General features: G+C 42.5%; 1 protein-coding gene and 1 pseudogene across 5 annotated transcripts in view; both read right to left on the reverse strand.

The window, feature by feature from the left end:
• Positions 1-6,337, reverse strand: part of Smap1 (small ArfGAP 1) — a 77,591-nt gene extending 71,254 nt beyond the window's left edge. The window contains exon 1 of one of the 4 annotated variants that reach the window (XM_031367044.1): positions 5,975-6,313. In XM_031367044.1, the coding sequence (XP_031222904.1) occupies positions 5,975-6,092 (118 nt within the window). In that variant the 5' untranslated portion in view covers positions 6,093-6,313. Of the gene's footprint in view, positions 1-1,966; positions 1,988-5,974 lie in introns of those variants that run through there. The other 3 variants (XM_031367042.1, XM_031367041.1, XM_031367043.1) reach the window with 3 other exon arrangements.
• A 9,089-nt stretch (positions 6,338-15,426) lies between these two features.
• Positions 15,427-20,387, reverse strand: part of LOC116089392 — a 6,758-nt pseudogene continuing 1,797 nt past the window's right edge. The window contains exon 2 of the transcript XR_004118311.1: positions 15,427-16,399. The product of XR_004118311.1 is annotated as a V-type proton ATPase subunit G 1 pseudogene (transcript). The remainder of the gene's footprint in view (positions 16,400-20,387) is intronic.

Genomic DNA, 20,387 nt, shown 5'->3' on the forward strand with positions numbered 1-20,387 from the left:
GGGAGGGAGGGAGGGAGAGAGAGAGAGAAAGGAAAGGAGGGAGGGAGGCAAGGAGGGAGGGAGGGAGGGAGAGGGGGAGAGAGGGAGGAATATGAGAGAGAATATGTGTGTAAAAGTGTGCATGTGCATTTTATAGAAAAACTGGTATGTAATTCTCCACTGATGAAGTCAAGAATATTGCAAATAATTTTTAAGGACAAAAAGTTCAAGTTTTAAAACAGTATGTCAGAAAGGGACCAGTGATTTCCACTAGTCAGATTCCAGCTCTGATACAAAGGATCTACACATTTTTATCAGACAAAGCCTCAAGAACATCAGAATCCTGAGAATGACAGATCTACAAAGACCAAGGTTTAGTATTTGAGGGAACTTTCAGATTTACAACCTTTTTAAATGAAGTATGTATACACATATATATATGTATATATATACATATGTATGTATGTATATATATGTATACATACTTCATAAATATATTTTTTTCTGTTATATATATCAGAAATAGTATAATAATGTGGTGTTTTAATATCATATGTGGGGATGTGGGGATGCAGTTGACTATGATTTGCCTCGTGCTCTAGCAGAAGCATGGTTTTGCTGGCTTCAATTCTGGGAACTTTTCAGAGGATATATAAAATGCTAGCATCCCAAGAGGCAGGGTTGGGGGTTGGGAGTTGGTGGTGGTGGTGGTGTTAGTAATTGTGCTCAAAGAAGAAACAAGAGATTCAGCGATCTCTCTCCCCTCTATCCTTCTTTCTCTCCTGTCTAGTGATAGGGGGTGAACTGGGGAAAGGGTTAAGAGTGGGAAAAAGGAAGAACCCACAAAGTAGAAAGACTGACTATAAGCAAAGAAGGAACAAGAAGAAATAAATTAGATTCAGAGATCTTTGTATCCCCACCCCACCCCCAAACCTTCTTTCTCTCCTATCTAGTGATAGGGATAAACCCAGGATGGGAGACAAAGGGTGGGACAAAAGAAAACCCCACAAAGTAGCAAAGACCAGCTACACATACCTGTGCATATAAAATAATTCTGTAAGCATAAATATCAGCTCCTCTGGGTAAACTTTACTTTTCAGTAAAAGTTCTTTTACAAGAGTTTTCTCTAACAAGGTTAAAATAACAAACACACTAAAGTATGTTTAACCCCCTTCCCTGGTTAACTCTTGGGACTGGCTCTTACAAGCAAACATGCTCAGCTGTTTCTACTCTCTGAGTAGATTAGAAAGCAAAGACTCCCCAAAAGGCAAGGTGTCTGAACATTAGAGGCAGCCCATTGTAGGCACGTAGAAAGCATGAGTGCAGCATGAGCTATCCCACTACAGAAGAAACTACTGACAAAAACGTTTAAGTATCTCAATCTTCCCACCTAGTCACCAACGGAGATATTGAAAGACAGCTATGGCAGTCAAGCAATGACAACTCCAGCATGATGCGGTCAGAGTCCAGAAATGACTCCTGAGTTTTAACTTCCTGCAGGTCTCTCAATGATCCCTTTGACCCCTAACAAAAACTGGACACAGTGGTTCTGTATCTACACCCTGAGCTACATCCTGGTTCATACACTACCATTACATGACATACAATCCTCTTACCCTTCGCCTCTGACTGCTAGTAAAACTCACCTCACTCAGCGACTCCCATACCATCTCAATCAAATCTGATCATTTTCAAAGACAGATCACCAAAAATGGCCACATAGAAACCACTTCTACCTTCCATATACATACCCTGGGTACATACTGCAGTGTTGTCTAATTGTTGCTCTAGCTAGCACTGTACCTTCAACTCACAAGTCTCCTGTGATTCATAGGGTTCATCTAAATCCCACTCCCTTTTACAAAGTACTCTCATTCACACACCCAACTCCCCTACCTCTGATTCTGTTCACTCTTACATTCATTCATACAACCAAAAGGTATTTGCTGAGTTCCATTTACCTACCAAACATCTTAGGGCTACCTACCTGTGCTTAGGGCTGAGGAAGCTACTCTGAGCAAGGTAAACAAGACTCCTCCTTCAGAGCTGTAATTCAATAGAAATAAAGAGTGCCCAATCAGTGATGTTCTAATTGTAAGTGTAGTAAGATTTAGGACAGTGTCACAAGTGTACAAATGAAAGTAAACTTAAGTCTGGGAAGATGAAGGGAAATTGTTTCCCTAGAAATGACATTTAAGCAAAATGTAAAGATGAGCAAAAGCGCCAGCCTGGTCTACAGAGTGAGTTCCAGGACAGCCAGAGCTACACAGAGAAACCCTGTCTCAGGAAAAAAAAAAAAAAAAAAAAAAAAAAAAAAGATGAGCAAAAGCTGAAACAACAGAAAGGCAGAAGGCTCATACGTAGGACTAGCGAGAAGGCTTTGAGTCAGTGCTCTAGGAATCATCAAGAGCCAGCAGGCAAAGGTCAAAGCCCAGGGAAAGGGCTAGAAAGAAACAGAAGGTTATTTCTTATAGCGGCTACCGTTACACTTAGCACACTGTTTCAGAATCACTCACTCTCAGTATTGCCATATTCAGTCTCCATTAAACATGTTCCTTTCAGTCTTACAAAAGTTTCTGTACCAACACCTAATCCAGTTCTTAACTGCCCTCAAGACCTCTGGAATAGATAAGTATATCAATTAAGAAAGCAGCATACCCTTTGAATACTACAAAGTCTGAACAAAATTAACTCTAGGGTTCAAAACCTTGAGTCTCTGACTGCCCTAAAACTTATATTGAGCAAGAAAATCATTTTCATTCCAACTTTTAGATTTAAAAAGATCAAAGCCAGTATTACTTATGAATGAACCTTTAAATTCTGAAAACCAAATTTAAGATGGTAACTTTAAAATGACTTCACATCCTCACTGCCCATACTGCCACCAATTAATGAGAACTGATTTAAACTCCTACAGTGAGTCACAGCGATAGCCAGAGACAGGCAGCTCCATCTGGCAGTTCTTACTCTCCGGTTGTACAATGTATTAAAGAACAGGGTCAAGAGTAGGAACCAGAACCTGTGCCATCACGTCTTCCTTCCTTACTAATACTGTCAGTACTGGAAATACCAGCTAATGACTAAGAAAATGTCAAAATCCAACTGGCACTCCTCTGCTAATTAGAATCAGGTAACAGATGATAAACTAAGCTTTCCTTTAGGTCCATGTTCTCAAAGAATAATGGGCAAACTTTTTTTTTCAAGTAAGAAAACAGAACTTTACCACTTTGTTTTATTATGGTTACTGGCATATATAACAATAGATTCAAAATCATACAAAAAGCCAAGGATTTTACTCTAAGAATATGCCAAAATGGGCCCGCCCATACCGAAAGGACAAAAACTTTACAAGAAGTGTATAAAGTTATACAGTGTGTAGTAATGCATACCCAGGAAGGAAAGATAGGAAAATCACAAGACTGAGGCTAACCAGGATGACAAACCCATCTCAAAAAAGGGGAGGGAGTCGGGCAGTGGTGGCGTACACCTTCAATCCCAGTGCTTGGGAGGCAGAGACAGGCAGATTTCTGAGTTTGAGGCCAGCCTGGTCTACAGAGTGAGTTCCAGGACAGCCAGGGCTACACAGAGAAACCCTGTCTCAAAAAAATAAATAAATAAATAAACAAAGGGGGGGTGTAACAGTGGTAAAATGTTTGCCTACCATATAGAAATCAATGGTGTTTGATCCCACAGTGTACACAGACACATCATACACACATGCACTCCTATAAAACCTAAGCAAGATATGAAATGGTCATAGTGAATACTTCCTAAGATAAAAAATAAAATAACTTAAAAAAATATTTTGTACAAACTATAAAATAATTTACAACCATTATTCTAGATTTGGTGGAAACTCATAATCTTTCTAATCACTGACAACAGAGTCCAGGGCCTTCAAGCGGAACCCTTAAGCTACTGATACTAGTCTATCCATTTTTCCCACTTCTCAAGAAAAAATTAATAATTAAGTGACTAAACAAGAGCAAAATAAAAAGCTATTTATTCCACATACGTGGTTTCAGTAGTTACACAACAGTGATCAAAACAAATGTTGCCTACTGTTCAGAAGTAAAACTTCTTTACCCAATTAAAGAAGAATGTAATTGTTTTCCTTTCATCTCCCAAAAATGAAAAACTGATTGCAGTACTCTTTTGGAAAAAGAAATTTGAATTCTTTAAGTTACTTCTATTCACGAAAGGAATTATTGGTTTACATAATTCTTTTACAAACGTGTATGAGTCTTCACGTGTCTCTGTCCATCTGCATGCCTGGTGGCTACAGGGGCCAGCAGAGGGCATGGGGCCTGCTGTAACTAGAGTTACAGAGTGAGCTGCTATGTGGTGATGGGAATCAAAGCCAGGTCCTCTGGAAGAGTAGCCAGTGCTCTTAACCTAGACCATCCCTGCAGCCCTGAATCGTACTCTTTAGTCATAGCTTCCCAGTTAGAGCAGCTTAACCAGGGATGGTCTAGCTCTTAACCTAGACCATCCCTGCAGCCCTGAACATGCTCTTTAGTCATAGCTTCCCAGTTAGCAGCACCTTTACTTAGCCATGTTAGGACTCAAGATGATGAAATGTAAACTAACTCTGGCCCTTTTTCTTTTCCTTAGCTTCTGATAATCTTTTTTTTTAAAAAGTGTTTTACAAGTAAAGAGATAAGAGTGACTGAGCTTCAATTAAGAACACTATTTCCCAATAACCACATGCAGAATCAAGTACCAAGCAAGCAAATAAATATTACTACAAAAATCAGGCATAAATGCCTTGCCTAATGATAACTAACTACACAGCTGACTCAGTCAAGTTACTATAATGTTGTAAAGTGCTTCATAAAAATCCTAATTAAAGTGTGTACATGTGATTTGGTCCAGTAAGGAAGTAGCTCTTAAGACAGAGAGATGATACTGATGTTATGAGATTCAGTTTATTCAAATACCACCCAGCCTACTGCAATGGACTCTTTTGCTCAGTGTTGGGAGAAAACAGTAAAAACTCAAGAAAAGTACGTTAAATAATGCAGAAATTTTAAGCACCATTCACGATGGCTGTCTCTGCTCCAAGCAACTCCCTATTTCCCAGAGAATAATCACATAAATGTACTTACAATTAAATATCTTCCTAGCTGCATACAAGTAGGATTTTAAAATCTGCAACATGCCTCTCCATGATATTACTTACATTAGAAATAAACCACATCTCCAAACAAAACACATCAGCTAAAAATAGTATATCTATTTCAAAGGCTCAAGCAGAAACTTCCACCTGAACTAAAATTAGTGAGTTTTTTTTTTCTTTCTTCTTCTCTGTCTCTTTAAAATGCACCTTCCACATTTACAAAGCAGACAGAACAGTGTCCACAAATTCTCCAACGGATCGTCTGGGAGAATCTGACGACTGAACTCTTCATGAACATACCAGACTTTCCACAGAACACTATAACATCCAGGGTGAGTGTGTGTATGTGTTATACATAGTATATACAAATAATGAAAACCCTTTCTCGGTTGTGCCAAGCAGTGACATTTCAAACCACCCCCAAAACACTGTCCTCTTTCCGGAAACAGAGGTAAACGCCCTGTGCAAGAGCTGTCAGGTGGGCAGGCAGGTAGAGCTCCATCTGGGACACCACACCGCTGTGGAAAGGGAGGACGAGGCGGTCTCATGGGAGGGAGGGAGGGAGGGACGGAGGGTCAACAAGAGGACAGGGACCTAAGGGCGGCTCCACCCACGGAGTAGCTGAGGCTGAGGCAGGAGGGCTCACACAGCCCCATCAGCACCGCCCAGCCGGCGCCCCGAGGCGGTGGCCGCGTCGCGACGCCGGCTAGGAGCGGGAGGCTGAGGCCGCGACCTCCGGGGGAGCCGAGAGCTTGAGGCCGGCCGCCCGCCCGCCCGCCCGCCCGGGAGTGCCGGCGCGGACGAGCCGCCGCGGAGAGTGGGAAGGTCACGGCCGCAGGAGGCCCCGGCCGAGCGGCCACCGAGCCCGCGCGCTACCTTTGGCCTCGCAGTCGGCGCAGTACTTGTTGTCCTCCTCCCTCAGCAGTTTGGACAGGATGAGCTGGTGCTGCTCGTTCAGCTTCTGAGCCTTCTCCCGACAGGAGCGTGTCGCCATGTCGGCGGCGGGGCGGCGGGCCCGGACGCGGGCGAGCGGGCGGGCGGACGGACGGCGCTGACGAGGCCGGGCGGGCGAGGGCACCTGGCGCCGCGGGCGGACTCGGCCCAGGAAGCGGCGGTGGCGGCGGCGGCGGCGGCGGTGGTGGCTGGAACCGGAGGAGGGGCGGCGGCGGCCGAGGCAGCGCCGACGTGTCCCGCCTCCTCGCCGGGCCCGCCGCACGCTCCGCCCGAGCCGGCGAGGGGCGGGGCGGGAAGAGCTGTGGCTTCCGGGAGGACGGAGCGAGCGGCGGTCGCTGCGCATGCGCCCAGCTGCTCGCGCGTGCGGGGTGTCTCCCAAGGTGATTCTGGAGAGGCGTACGGCGCTCTCCAGGGCGAGTTTCCCCAGTCTTGACACCCGATCGTCGCTTGAAGCCTCTAGGGACCTGAAAATGGGAAAATTTTTTTCTTTTTTAAATCAGGAAGTGACTTTCACTTGTTTCCCAGACTTTGCATTTGTCTGCACAGCACTGGAAATGTTCAAATGACAGTTTTGTTGGGTAGATGCATCCCGTGTTTGTGCATCGGGAGTTAGAAAATGGTATTCTGCAAGCTAGAGATACGGATGGAATGAAATGGAGCTAAAAGTGTCTTACGTTTTAGGAAAAAATAAACATGTTTGGGGGGTAACGTTTATTGAGTGGCTACTCTGTAATAAATTATTCGCTCTTATAACCCTACTGCTCTCAACAGTATTGATAGTCTCATATACAGGAAAATAAGACAGAAGAGTCAGGTTACTTGGCCATGCTACAAGTGGAAGAGTTAAAACCAGGCAATATACCCCTTCTAGGAAGAGGGAAAATGATCGACTAGAGAATTAATAAAAGTATGTCACTTTAAGAAATTGTGTGCTGCTAGGATCCCTCCCCTGGGAAAAGCTTAAGCATGTTCCTTCTCCTAAGGTCCCAAAGACAAACTTAGGTGTAATTCCAACGAAGCTCACCCAGGAGAACCAATGAGCTTGTTAGGCTTAAACTTAAAGAGTATGGAGTATGGATGGTAGCATAGCTGACCTTAAAACAGGCATACTGTAAGATCTGCACCCAACAAGGATGATGCTCCCTAGCAACCAAACATGGAACTCCCTCCCTTCATCCCCCCCCCCAACTTTTGTCCTCTAGCCCCTCCCTAAGACCAGATATCAGCAGGGCAGAATCATATACAATAGTGACTGAATAGTCCGGTGAGGGTTCATTCCATAAGCATCCCTGTACCCTTCCTATGATGGAATATAAAGAGTCACCAGGCCCAACTGCTAAGATTGGCAGGAAGCAGGTTCTCTGAGGTACACTCTACCTATCTATCCCTCTTGGGCTTAAGATTCCAAAGAGATAAAAAGTCGATCATGGCAGGGAAGCATTGGCAGCCAGCAGAAGACATGGTCGCTGGAGCAGAAGCTGGGGGCCATCTCGGGACAGCAACCAGGAGGCAGAGCAAGCATAGTGGGAACATAGAGAGGCTTTAAAACTCAAAACCTGACACGAGTGACATACTTCCTCAGCAAGGCACACCTCCTAAATTTATCCAAACAGTATCACTAACTAGGGACCAATTATTCAAACCTCTGAGCCTCTGAGAGACATTCTCATTCAAACCACCACAATATGACAAGATGAGCCAGGAAACACAGGAAATGTAGTTTAGCCACCTAGGATTCCACTTGGCTCGGGAGATAGATAGATAGATAGATAGATAGGTAGGTAGGTAGGTAGGTAGGTAGGTAGATAGATAGATAGATAGATAGATAGATAGATAGATCTCCCTTTAAAAACAGAAATTATTAATTTCTTAAGAGTTCCATGCATACAACGTATTTTTATTGTATCCCCCACCATACATTCCTCTTCTACCTCTTCTCCAACCCTGTCTCAGCCCTTAGTGTCCTCTGATCTAGTTTTTTTGTGTGTGTTTGTTTGGAGGTTTTGTTTTAATAAAACTCACCAAATCGTTTTTTATACTGCCCACATATTCATGGCTGTGGTGCTTTATACTAGAACAGTGGTTCTCAGCCTTCCTAGTACTGCAACCTTTGAATATAGTTCCTCATGCTGTGATGACCCTAACCCATGAAATTATTTTTATTGCTACTTTATAACTGTAATTTTGCTGTCATAATGTAAATGTGGTGGTTCGAATATGTTTGGTCTAGGGAGTGACACTATTAGGAGGTATGGCTTTGGTGGAGCAGGTGTGGCCTTGTTGGAGGAAGTGTGTCACTGTAGGGGGTAGGACCCTTCTCCTAGCTGCCTGGAAGTCAGTCTTCTACTTACTGCTTTTGGATCAAGATGTGGAAACCTTGGCTCCTTCTCCAGCACCATGTCTGCCTGAACACTCCCATGCTTCCTGCCATGGACTGAACCTCTGAGCCTGAAAGCCAGCTCCAATTAAATGTTGTTCCTTAGAAGAGTTGCCTTGGCCATGGTACCTCTTCTCAGCAATGGAAACCCTAACTAAGATAGTCTGGATAAGGGCAGGGGCCTATCCAGCCTGAACAAGTTTTGGATATATGTACGGTAAGGCAAACCATGTCTCCAAGTGAACTTTTAGCAAGAATCTCTTATTTATCATCTTATGCCTATGGATGATTGGGCATGCATATTATTAAAACAATATATTATAGGAAGGGATATGGGCAGTGTGCAAAAGGTACATAAACTTTATTCTTATTAACCAAAATCCTCTTCCTCTTGAACCCCATAAAAGCTGGAGCCCTGAGGATCCTCACTCCTGTGGCCCACTATTCTCCTGTACTGCATTCTAATCATTTCTACTGCTTTGCTTATATTTGCTTATACGTGTCCTTGCGACTTTTTCAGTTTTGTGTAGGCTTCCATTTCACTCTTGAATACAAGGCCAGGATCCTGGAAAGACCTATTCCAGAGCCTAACGGCCTATAACAGAGACACTTGGCACATCCACAAGTCAAAGCTGAAGCTGCACAATTCCGAGAAATAACCAGGAGGATCTGGGAATTCATCTCAGTAAATAGAATGAAAACTGACTCAAGTTATGAAGGGACTCAAGTTCCTAGGGAGGGAAATAGAGAGGAAGAGATATATATACACGAAAACATAAAAACGTCAGGTAGCTTGGGAGGAACACAGGGGTGCCACGTAGGGAGGAATGAGAGATAAGGTTGGATAGCTCAAGTTTGGTAATATTAGGGAAGGCCTGGGAAGTCAGACAAAACAGTCCTATCTGAACACAGCTGTTAATTGATCTTCAATTCAGATAGTAAATAAAAAGAGCCTTTGGGGAAAGTTAGTTTAGCACTAACCAGGTACAAAACACTATTTTTAAGGTTTCTCTGCCCTCTAAAAACTCTACCTAGCACTTTAAGTATTTAGAAGGCAGAGGCCTTCCAAATTCACCACCAGTGAATGACCCATATGACCAAGCCAGCTCAGTCAGTCAACAGGTTCTCCAGTGCAGGAGTGAGGATTAAAAAGAAAAAAGACAATTAGACTGAAAGACCCCTGTGGGGAGACCCCCACTCAAGTCTCGGGAGGACGTGCACCCAAGGAATTACGAAAGACCATCTTGATGTAAACACAATAGGCAGTTTATTCAGAGCTCCGGTTCGACCCCCAATCTCACGCAGGAGACAAGGAATCGACCATGAGGGTTAGGAGTTTATGTAGGAAAAAAGTCTGAGGGAACAAAGGAATCAGTGTGGCTATACATGATTGGCTAATTCAAATATCAACTATATTACGTACAGAACAGAATGGAAAATTCTTAAGGTTGGTATTAATCTGAGTCAACAGAGCATCTGACCTTAAACCATATCTAAGAGGACCAGATGGCCCACTACTTAGTGTCTGCCCAGACATGTCCTTGCATGTTTTCTCTTCTATATCTTTTTGGCCTGTTAGTAACAGCTTGCTTTTGCCCAGGCTTATTTGGACATATTCGACCTTGGTCTACTGTGTTTTTCTCAAACCTGCAATTTTCTCATTAGCCAGCACAAGTTTTAAAATTAACTCTTTCAAGACAACACTATAACATGACCCCAACCAGTTCTGAGGCTGAGGCAGGTTTTTTTTCTCAAACTGCTTTTATACCATTTTAATTACATGCAAGTAATAAGGTCAGTTTTAGGTTAAGGAACAAGCAAGACAATAAACACCAATAGTCAAGGAACAAGCACGGCAACTCCTGTAATGGTGATCACTGTTCCTTATCAGGATGACCAAGATATCTGAGCCTACTTCTCTGCCCTAGCCCAAGGTCATATTCATGCCTGAAGCCTACTTCTTTGTTCTAGCCTAAAGTTAGATTCCTACCTGAACTTACTTCCCCGTTGTGGCCTAAAATTAGATTCCAGCCTGAGCTTACTTCCTTGTCATGGTCCAATGTCAGATTCCTGCCAAGCAGCCTCAAAAGCTCTCCACACCCATAGGATAGACTGAAGGGGCCCATGATATAAAATCCATAATGTGTATACAATCTTAAATATTCATGTAGCTACATATAAAAGTAGTCAGGTTTTCATTTTAACAGCACATTCTAACATCAGTGTGTCCATCTCAGCATGGGGAAGCCATAAAAATGATTATAGGGATATTTTAATCCTGGTTTTTACATTGTCATCGAGGTACAATGTATATTGTATGTTTTTACACTAACAGCTCATTCTTATGTGGTATGAGAAAACTTCAAATACTCAAGTGAAATAATGGTGACCTTATTGAAAAGTGTTTCTCTGGGTTGTCAATCTAGAAGCCACTGAGCTCAAGTTGAATGTATTAAGGTTGTAGTAGGGAGAAAGGAAGACAGTAATACAAAGCATTGAGGGGCAGGGAGTATGTGACAGCATTGCTCTCATTTACAAATATTTGTTGGTTTCTACCCTAATGATAACCAAAAGCCTGCTATCTGTAGTTGTTGGTTGTGAGGATTTTGTTCGTTTTTGTTTGGGGTTTGTCTTGTTTGTTTGTTTGTTGTTATGGGTGGGTGGGTATTTTTTGGATTTTCAAGACAGGGTCTCCCTGTGTAGCCCTGGCTATCCTGGAATTCTGCTTTGTAGACCAGGCTGGCCTCAAACTCAGAGATCCACCTGCCTCTGCCTCCTGACTGCCAGGATTAAAGGCATGTATCCACCACACCCAGGTGCTTAATGTATATTGTTAAATACAAATGTGAATAAAAAAAGTTTTATGTTTATATCTACAGCAACTATAAAATATAGAGCAAAAAGACCTCAATGTTTGTGATGGTTTGTATATGTTTGGTACAAGGAGTGACACTATTGGTAGATGTGGCCTTGTTGGAGTAGGTATGTCACTGTGGATGTGGGCTTTAAGACCCTTATCCTAGCTGCCTGGAAGCCAATATTCTGCTAGCAGCCTTCAGATGAAGATGTAGAACTCTCATCCCCTTCTGAACCATGCCTGCCTAGATGCTGCCATATTCCCACCTTGATGATAAGGGACTGAAACTCTGAACCTGTAAGCCAGCCCTAATTAGATTTTGTCCTTATAAGAGTTGTCCTGGTCATGGTATCTGTTCACAACAGTAAAACCTAACTAAGACAATGTTGTATGATGATAATTCAGCAAGGCTTCACAGATGAGATGATGCTTAAACTTGATTTGAGCCAATATAGGAACACAAGTGATTGAACATGGGAAAGAAAAAAATGTGATGGCTACAAGGATCTAGAATGTATTGGGTGAAAGAAACAGGAGCCATGGCACAAAAAGTAGATTAAAGGCAAGCTGTTTAAGCTTTGAGATAAGCTACAGCATTTGAATTCCAGGGGCATGAGAGACAACAGGCACTTTTACCAGATAGAATGCCTTTGCAGTCAGCGATAGTAAAAGCTTTGCACCTAGTGATACAGTGGCAATATGAAGAACTTAGATGGGGAAATCTGTTATCAGAGGAACAGATGATAGGACTGTTATAATAATAGTCCAGAGAAGAGACGGTGAAAGCCTATTTTAAGGAGAAAGCATAGGATTTGAGTGAGACCGAATCAAGTGATGTTTTAAAATTAGAAGCAGCAAGATTTGGCAGCTGACTCTATCTAGGGGGTGAGAGGAAGGAGGTGAGAATAACACCAAGACTTCTAAGTTGGGAGACAGGTACAATAGTGATGCCATTAACCCAGATCAAGAAGAGGAGGGGCAAGCCTTTCAGTCTGGCAACAAGGGAGCTGAGCTGGCAGGGGTTGAGGGGAGCTGGCGCTTTTGGCACTCGGCCCATCCTATAACAAGCTATGTCCTTCACTAAGGACTTCCTGGTCAGCAGCGTGGCCACCATTATTTCAAGGCCTGGACACCATCCTAGCAGATACAATACACGTAACTGGTGTATTGCAGGCCATAAGCTAGAGGAATTGAGAGCCATTGGAGATACCCAAGGATTAGGTGTCCTGTTTTTTGAAGGGGATATCTGGCCAAAATGATGTCACTCCTCTACACAGCCTTCATCTTTGCCTTCAAAGAGAGAAGTACCTTTGTTGTTGTTGTTGTTTTGCTTTTGGATTTAAAATATTCATCACCAGGCTGTTGAGAGATGAGTGGGCTTAGCAGAAAAAGGCATATGCTATCAAATCTGACAAGTTGAGTTTGATCCCCAGAACCCACAGGATGGAAGGAGAATCAACTTCTTTTTTTGTTTGTTTTGTTTTTGGTTTTTCAAGACAGGGTTTCTCTGTGTAACCCTGGCTGTCCTGGAACTCCTATGTAGACCAGGCTGGCCTCGAACTCAAAAATCTGCCTGCATCTGCCTCCCAAGTTCTGGGATTAAAGGCATACACCACCACTGCCTGGCGAGAGTCAACTTCTACAAGTTATCCTCTGACCTCTACATCCATGTTATGGTGCCATCCATGTGGTAGCATGTGCTCCCACACCACACACACACACATACACACACACACATACACACACAAATAAATAGTTTTTACAGATGCATCAAAGAGGCCTCTCTTCTTTTTTGCCACCTTGCATCTCATTCCTGACTCAATTTCTCAAAATGTTATCTCACAAGATTTTCAAAATCAAATGATTCCTAGCCAAGAAATAAAACAAAAAACATCCCATTCCCCCCCCCCACAGATTCAGATAGAAACACTTAATAAAATCAGATACAAGACCACGCTCAGTCTGGAGGGATTCTCACGTAACAACTGACTCCCTACGCTGAGTCATGGCTGTCCAGATGCTGAGTCATGGCTGTCCAGATGCTGAGTCCCACAGTCTTACCAGATGGAGCTGAAAGTCTTTACCCCAGATGAATTGATCATGTTTAAATTGAGAATCTAACTTGCTTTTTTTTTTTTCTTACTTGTTCTAAATTGATTAAATTGGTTGTTTAGGTAATAAATACATAAACAGTTTGGAAAAAGAAAAATAGTTATGCCAGAGAGAACTACTATTTGTGGTTCCTAAAAAACTGTGTAGAACACTTTTATGATGTATGATCAAATACCAGTACGTTCTTCATGGAAAGAGTGAAATATATAGATATTACATTTATGTATTTGCATTGTGCACATGCACATGTGCACGTGCATGTGTGTGCTTGCCATGCTGTACATGTAGAGGTCAAAGGATAGCCTTTGAACATTGGTTCTCTCCTTCTATCATAAGAGTGTCAAGAATCAAGTTCAAGTGATCAGGCTTGGTGGCATGTGATTCTACCCACTGAGCCATCTCACTGGTCCAAGATGATACACACAACCTTTCCCCACCTTCCTTCAGAAATACATTCTTTCCCAATACTTGTTATGAAGCAAGTGACAATTTGTCCAAGGATTCACAGCATTCCACTGCTCAGCACAGGAAAAGGAATTTTTCAAATTCCTAATTCCTCATCCTTTTAGCACAGCAACAAAGACATGGACATTTGTTGAGTGGTCATACTTGCTACAAGAAGCCAGCAGAGTCGAACAAATCCCTTAGTCACTGCTACGATGCTTTGGAGAGCAGAAAAACTATCTTCAGGTCTCTAAAGGCAAAAGGCCTGATGCAACAATGGAAGCGTGGTGTGTCCTCAAGTCTGACCACGGAAACTCTTGATTTCTAGACTTTCCTAAGCAGTGTGTTAAAATATTGCTAAATAGCTGTGACAGCTTTTATTGTCCCTTCTCATCTGTACATTCCCCGACCCACTGTCTATACAAGAGAGTTGCCTGTTCCTCACATTCACAGTTAGCAATATATTCCTCAGTTCCTACAATGTTCCAAGTACTGTGGTGCTATGTACAGAGGGATAACACCTGATGAATAGGAAGGGGACAGCAGTGCATACCTATAATATCACTCAGGGTGTGGGGGCAGAAGAATCAGGAGCTTAAGCCAATCTTGGCTAGATACAGTATATATCTGTGTAGACAGACATTTTATCTTATATATTATAATATTTGTCTCAATTGATTTAAATATATATATGTATATGTGTATATATATATACATATATATGAGACAGGGTCTTACTGTGTAGCTCTAGCTGGTCTGGAATAGTCTCTCTCTCACTTTCTCTCTCTCTCTCTCTCTCTCTCTCTCTCTCTCTCTCTCTCTCACACACACACACACACACACACACACACACACACACACACACACCAAACAAACAAGCAAATAACCCACAAGAGCTACTAAACCGAACAGTTATAAGTTCATCCCTTTCTACTATGATAGCTAACGTACTATTTTACACAAAGACCAGCTTACCTCGGGTTTTCAATACAGTGTCAATAGACACGGAAGCCCTTAACAAATATCTGCTGAGAAAATGAATGAATGAGTAAGTGAGATTGAATGTTGGTGTTTATAGATGAAAACATTTAGCTTCCAGGAGTGAAACTAAGAAACATAACTCAACACACACACACACACACACACACATGCACACACGCACGCACGCACACACGCATGCAGGCATGCACAGAATTTTCTGGAATAAGCACTCTGACATCAATGAGAGGAAAAAAGATGTCACCAGTGGAACTAAGCCGGGACAGCTCCTGAACATTCAGTTTCTATTCTCATTTTATACTCTAAAATCGTAGGACATTGCTGGCAAGCAAGCAGGGTTTTACAGAAGCATACTTTGCAGTCAGCAGGTTGTTAAGGGCAGTGATCCAATGTTTCAGCCATTCCTCCGGGTCATTCTGTTCCAGGCAGCAAGTAACATCATGCTTGGCAAACAGACAGTGCAAACAGTGCTTTAAGGAAATCATTAAATCAATCAATAAATTAGTATCTAATGATTGGTCTTTTCTTTCTTTCTTTCTTTCTTTTTTTTTTTTTTTTTTTTTTTTTTTTTTTTTTTTTTTTTTTTGAAAGGCAAGACAAAGTTTTACTTTTAAATGATTTCAAGCACATCAAATAACATGTAACAAGTTGAGTCCTAGCATCTAGTGATTGGTGTTAGGATACACTAACAGCAGCTGGAACAAGCATATCATACTCACTGTCCTAAATTATCCAGGATAGAGTACTGTAAAGCTGGCTGCTCTTCATAGGAGTTACACATAGCTATTTACTACTTTTTCATAGATAACGCCCCTGACCTTTAAGAAAGTAAAAGGGAACAATTTACTCCCTTTCTTTCTTCAAAGAATTTTTTTTCTACTAGACTAATAAAAAAAAGTCAACATTAATACCCATTACTTGCATGAAGACACAGGAAAACAGGTGACATACACTCCTTAAAGACATAAAAGATAAGATGAAACTTCAGGTACATAATAAACATCTGTACAAAAAGCTAGATTTGATACTCTCAAAAAGTGAAGGATCCTACAACAGCATAGAGAAATAATTTAATGCCTTCCAGAACAGAACTCAAGCTCTGTGGAAGTTTCCTATTCTATGGAGGGCAGATCTCAGGCCAACCCACAGAGCAGGCACTTCTGCCTCCTATCCGTTTATGCGGTAGTTTTCATGGATTTCTGGTCGGATGTCACACACAAAGGCCAAGAGGTTATCCAGAACTTCATCTCTGTTCTGCTTGAAGTAGTTCTGGAGGATGGTCATCTTCTCCTGGGTCTCTTTTTCCACCTCACTGCTACAGCTGCCATGGGACCCCAGTGCCGCAGCTTCCTTGGCCTTGAACTCCTTTTCCCTCTGCAGGCGGTACTGTTCAATTTCAGCCTGGGCTTCTTCTTTGGCCTGCTTCAGCCTCCGGTTCTTTCGCTTGCGGGCCTCGGACACCTTCTCGGCCGCCCGCTTCTCGGCCTGCAGTAGCTGCTGGATGCCCTGCGACTGACTCGCCCCTGTTGCTGAGGAGACTTTGGACCGAGAGAACGGCCTAAGTCAACTGTTTAAACTCACTCAGAAGCCCCTCGGGTCACCTGCATGATTGGTCTTTTCTACTGTATTCTAATATATGTGTGTCTCTCAACTATATATTTTATCTCATATATATTTTGTCTGATATGTTTATTTTATCTCATATATACTTCTCTCATATTATAATGTATATGCCTTAAATATGTTTATTTTTATCATACATATTCAAGACTGGGTCTTACTAAATGGCCCTAGTTGGCCTGGAACTCCCTATTTAGACCACATGGCCCTCAAACTCATAGAGATCTTTCTGTATCTGCCTCTTAAATGCTGAAATTAAAGGCATGCATGACCATGCCCAGCTGAAACATACCTTTTTTTAAAAAAGATTTTATTCATTTATCGTATGTGTATAAATACATTGTAGCTGTCTTCAGACACCCCAGAAGAAGGCGTCAGATTGCATTGTAGATAGCTGTGAGCCACCATGTGGTTGCTGAGAATTGAACTCAGGACCTTTGGAAGAGCAGTCAGTGTTCTTAACCACTGAGCCATCTCTCTAGCCCCGAAACATACCTTTTAAAGCAACTTTTAAAAAGAAACATAATCTAACACATGAAGTTCTGTTTTATAAATCCAGTTTGTGGCTCTTCTTTTTAAGTTCCTTATACTTATTAATTAATGTGTGTGTCTACACTCACTTGTCCACTGTGCTGTGGGTGTGGAAACCAGAGGAGAGCTTGTGAGAGTTGGTCCTCTCTATTCACCCTGTGGGTTCTGGAGTTTGAACTCAGATCATCAGGTGATCAGCTGGTCCATCTTCCTCTCCTTGTTTATATAACTTCTAATTCCCCTTCCAATCCTGATCAAAATGCCATACTTTATTTGGTACATCAGTCTTTCCCCTCCCTTGATAATATATTTCACAGAATCTGCATTTCAGTTTAGAAGGGCAAATTCTAAGTATTCATATACTGTCAACGAAATTGAAAGTGGCTCTAACAGCAAATCCTAAATAAAGACTGCCCTCACTGATCTGATCTGAGCAAGATTCTACCTTCAACAAGCTCAATCGCTGGAGGAAAGACTCAGTTATTTAATTTTCTATAAACAGGAGACATAAATCCAAGCTGAAAGATACATGGAGAATAGATGTATTGGGCCAGTCTGCCTTGAATCTGCCCCTGCTTATTATAGTGGTGATGTCTCTGTTTCACTTTGAACCATAATACCTCTCTGAGGAGTGACTGACAGCCTCCACCTTTATAGCACACCAGGACCCAGTGCCCCTCCATTCCACCTCAATGGATGCTTCTGCAAGAAAATGATGAAGGAGCACTGTCTCGTCTGAGTATGTTATTTCTGGAGACTGCGGCCCAGGTCAGCTATGGAGAACTAAACTGGAGTCAGTGTGCCTTGGTTTTTCCACTCAAGGATCAGGTGGAGCTTAACAATGACACAGCATCCAGAGAAAGGCCACAGGCTTGCTTCCAAATAGCAGCAAAGAAAGCCTACCAGGCAGTGACCTGGAGGACATTCTATCCCATTCCTACCTAGACTTCTTTACGTCACCCCTTCACTACCATCCTTTTCCTGAAGTCTCTTTCTCTACAACAGAGCATCCACCTACCCCTTCCAAAGAGATCTGCTTCCTCATAGCCTAGGACTTGTGCAGTTGATACCATCATCACAGATATTATCTACTTGGTAGTGCCTGTAGACTCAGGAGAGCAATGGCCAGTGGGTAATGTCCCCTCAGTAGGCTAGAAACAAGCATGTGTCCATCGTGATGAGTATTTGTGGATTTTCTCTGTGTGCCAACAGTATGGGTCTCACAAGAAGAAAAGTCATTGCACTTTACTTCACATTGAGTCTGCTTCGTATACAACAGTGACTCAAGCTGAGTTCACCAAAGCAGCACTACCCATCCCTGAGCTTCCCTTACTACAGACACATCACCACAGTTATCCTATAGTGTTCTCAGCATCTCCGGTGACTAATCAGGTTCCTGCTATACCCCTCATTAGAGGAAAGGGGGCTGCCATGAGTATTTTTGCAAACAATCTGTGTGATCAGACCCTCTAATGGAAGGGGAGATGAGAACATATTTTCAAGCTATCTCATCAAAAGCTAGGGAGAGACAAAGACTAGATATGTCTTATTACCAAATGAACCTTCCAGTACCAAGAATGGATTATACCTAGTCAAGTTGTTGGCCAAAGAGGCTTCATGGGAACCCTCAAACAACCCAGGTGCATTAGTCAGGGTTCCTGTAGAGAATCCTGACTACAGCCAGCCATCTATCTGTCTGTCTGTCTGTCTGTCTGTCTGTCTGTCTATCTGTCTAACTATCTATCTATTTTTCTTTCTTTAGATATCTATATCTACTTAGATAGATAGATAGATAGATAGATAGATAGATAGATAGATAGATAGATACATACATACATACATACATACATACATACATACATAGAGGATGTCTTAGTAGAATAGCTTATAGGCTATGGTCCAATAACTAGTCCAATAATGGCTGCTTACCAGTGGAAGACCCAATACTCTAGTAATTGCTCAGTTCACAAGGCTGAATGTCTTAGCTGGTCTTCAGTATATACCAGAATCTGGAAGAAGTATATGTGAAGAAGTGAACTTACTAGTGAGAGTAAGACCAGCAAAGAAGGCAAGCTTCCTCCTTTCATGTCCTTTATAGAGGCTTGCAGCAGGGTGTGTGGCTAGATTAATGCTGAAGTGGGTCTTGGAGCTGGAGAGATGGCTCAGTGGTTAAAAACCTGGGCTGTTCTTCCAAATTCCCAGTGCCCACATGGCAGCTCATAATGTCTGTAACTCCAGTTCCAGGAGATTCAGTACCCTCTCATTGGCATTCCTGCAAACAGATTGTCAAGTCACATAAAATAAAAATAAATAAGAAATGTGTTTTCCCACTTCAAATGATTTAATTAAGAAAAAAGTCCCTCACAGGTATGTCCAACCATTTAGTTTTAGTTAATTCCAGATACAATCAAGTTGACAACTAAAATAGCCATCGCACTAGCCAAAGCCTGGAAATAACAAGCATTGCATGCAATAAACAAAAGAAAATATACTGTATGATTCCAGTTATCACAACTAATATATGACTATAGAAATCAGACCTATAACTGCCTGCAGTGACCAGGATGGAGAACGACTACACACTCTGTATTTGCGAAGGCTTTCTGAGGTCATAGAAATGCATGTGTTTGTATATTTGTGTGTGTGTATGTGTGCACATGTGCACACATGCATATGTGTTGCTAGAGATCACACCCAAGGCTCTGTGCAAGGTAGATGAGCACTCTACCACTGAACTACATACATAGCCCTCTGGCTATTGAAAAAGTTTTTACCTATGTAGCCCAGGATGACCTTGAACTTACTATGCAGCCCAAAGTGGCCTGGTTTGTGCCACCAGGCCTGGTCTCATTAAGAATCTTACCTGTATCTTATTTGGAGTGCTGATTTGCCTGGGTATACACTATTGTTTACCTCCTTTGCCTGTATCTCCAGGCTATGTGCATTTTGTTGTGATAAATACCTCAGTGGCAAGATTATTATAAAAGGTATTGAGGAACGTGATTCTAAATGGAAGCACAGGGAAATGGAGCATAACTTGCTGTGGAGAACGGTGGAGCTGGAGAGGCATTCGCCTTGACAAGATGGCGTCTACATCCCCTGTCGACTCCTGGTAAACAACTGTTTGCGCATGTGCGTAGAGTGAAAAGACGCCAAGTCAAGGCCCATCCCGGGGCGTCACGTGGGATGATGAGCAAACAGCCAATCATGGGCGGACACGCCGCGCTGTAGGCGGACACGCCGCACTGTGGTATATATAAGCAGTGCCGATTATTGGCTCGGCCCTTTTTTTCCTCTGGATGAGGCAATAAATTCTTGCTGCAGAAGGATCCTAGTGTCCGCGTGTCTTCTTGCTGGCGAGACAACTGCGCGGGCAACAACTTGCCTCATTCCTT

This window comes from Mastomys coucha, unplaced genomic scaffold (assembly GCF_008632895.1).
Source record: "Mastomys coucha isolate ucsf_1 unplaced genomic scaffold, UCSF_Mcou_1 pScaffold14, whole genome shotgun sequence".
NCBI lineage: Eukaryota > Metazoa > Chordata > Mammalia > Rodentia > Muridae > Mastomys > Mastomys coucha.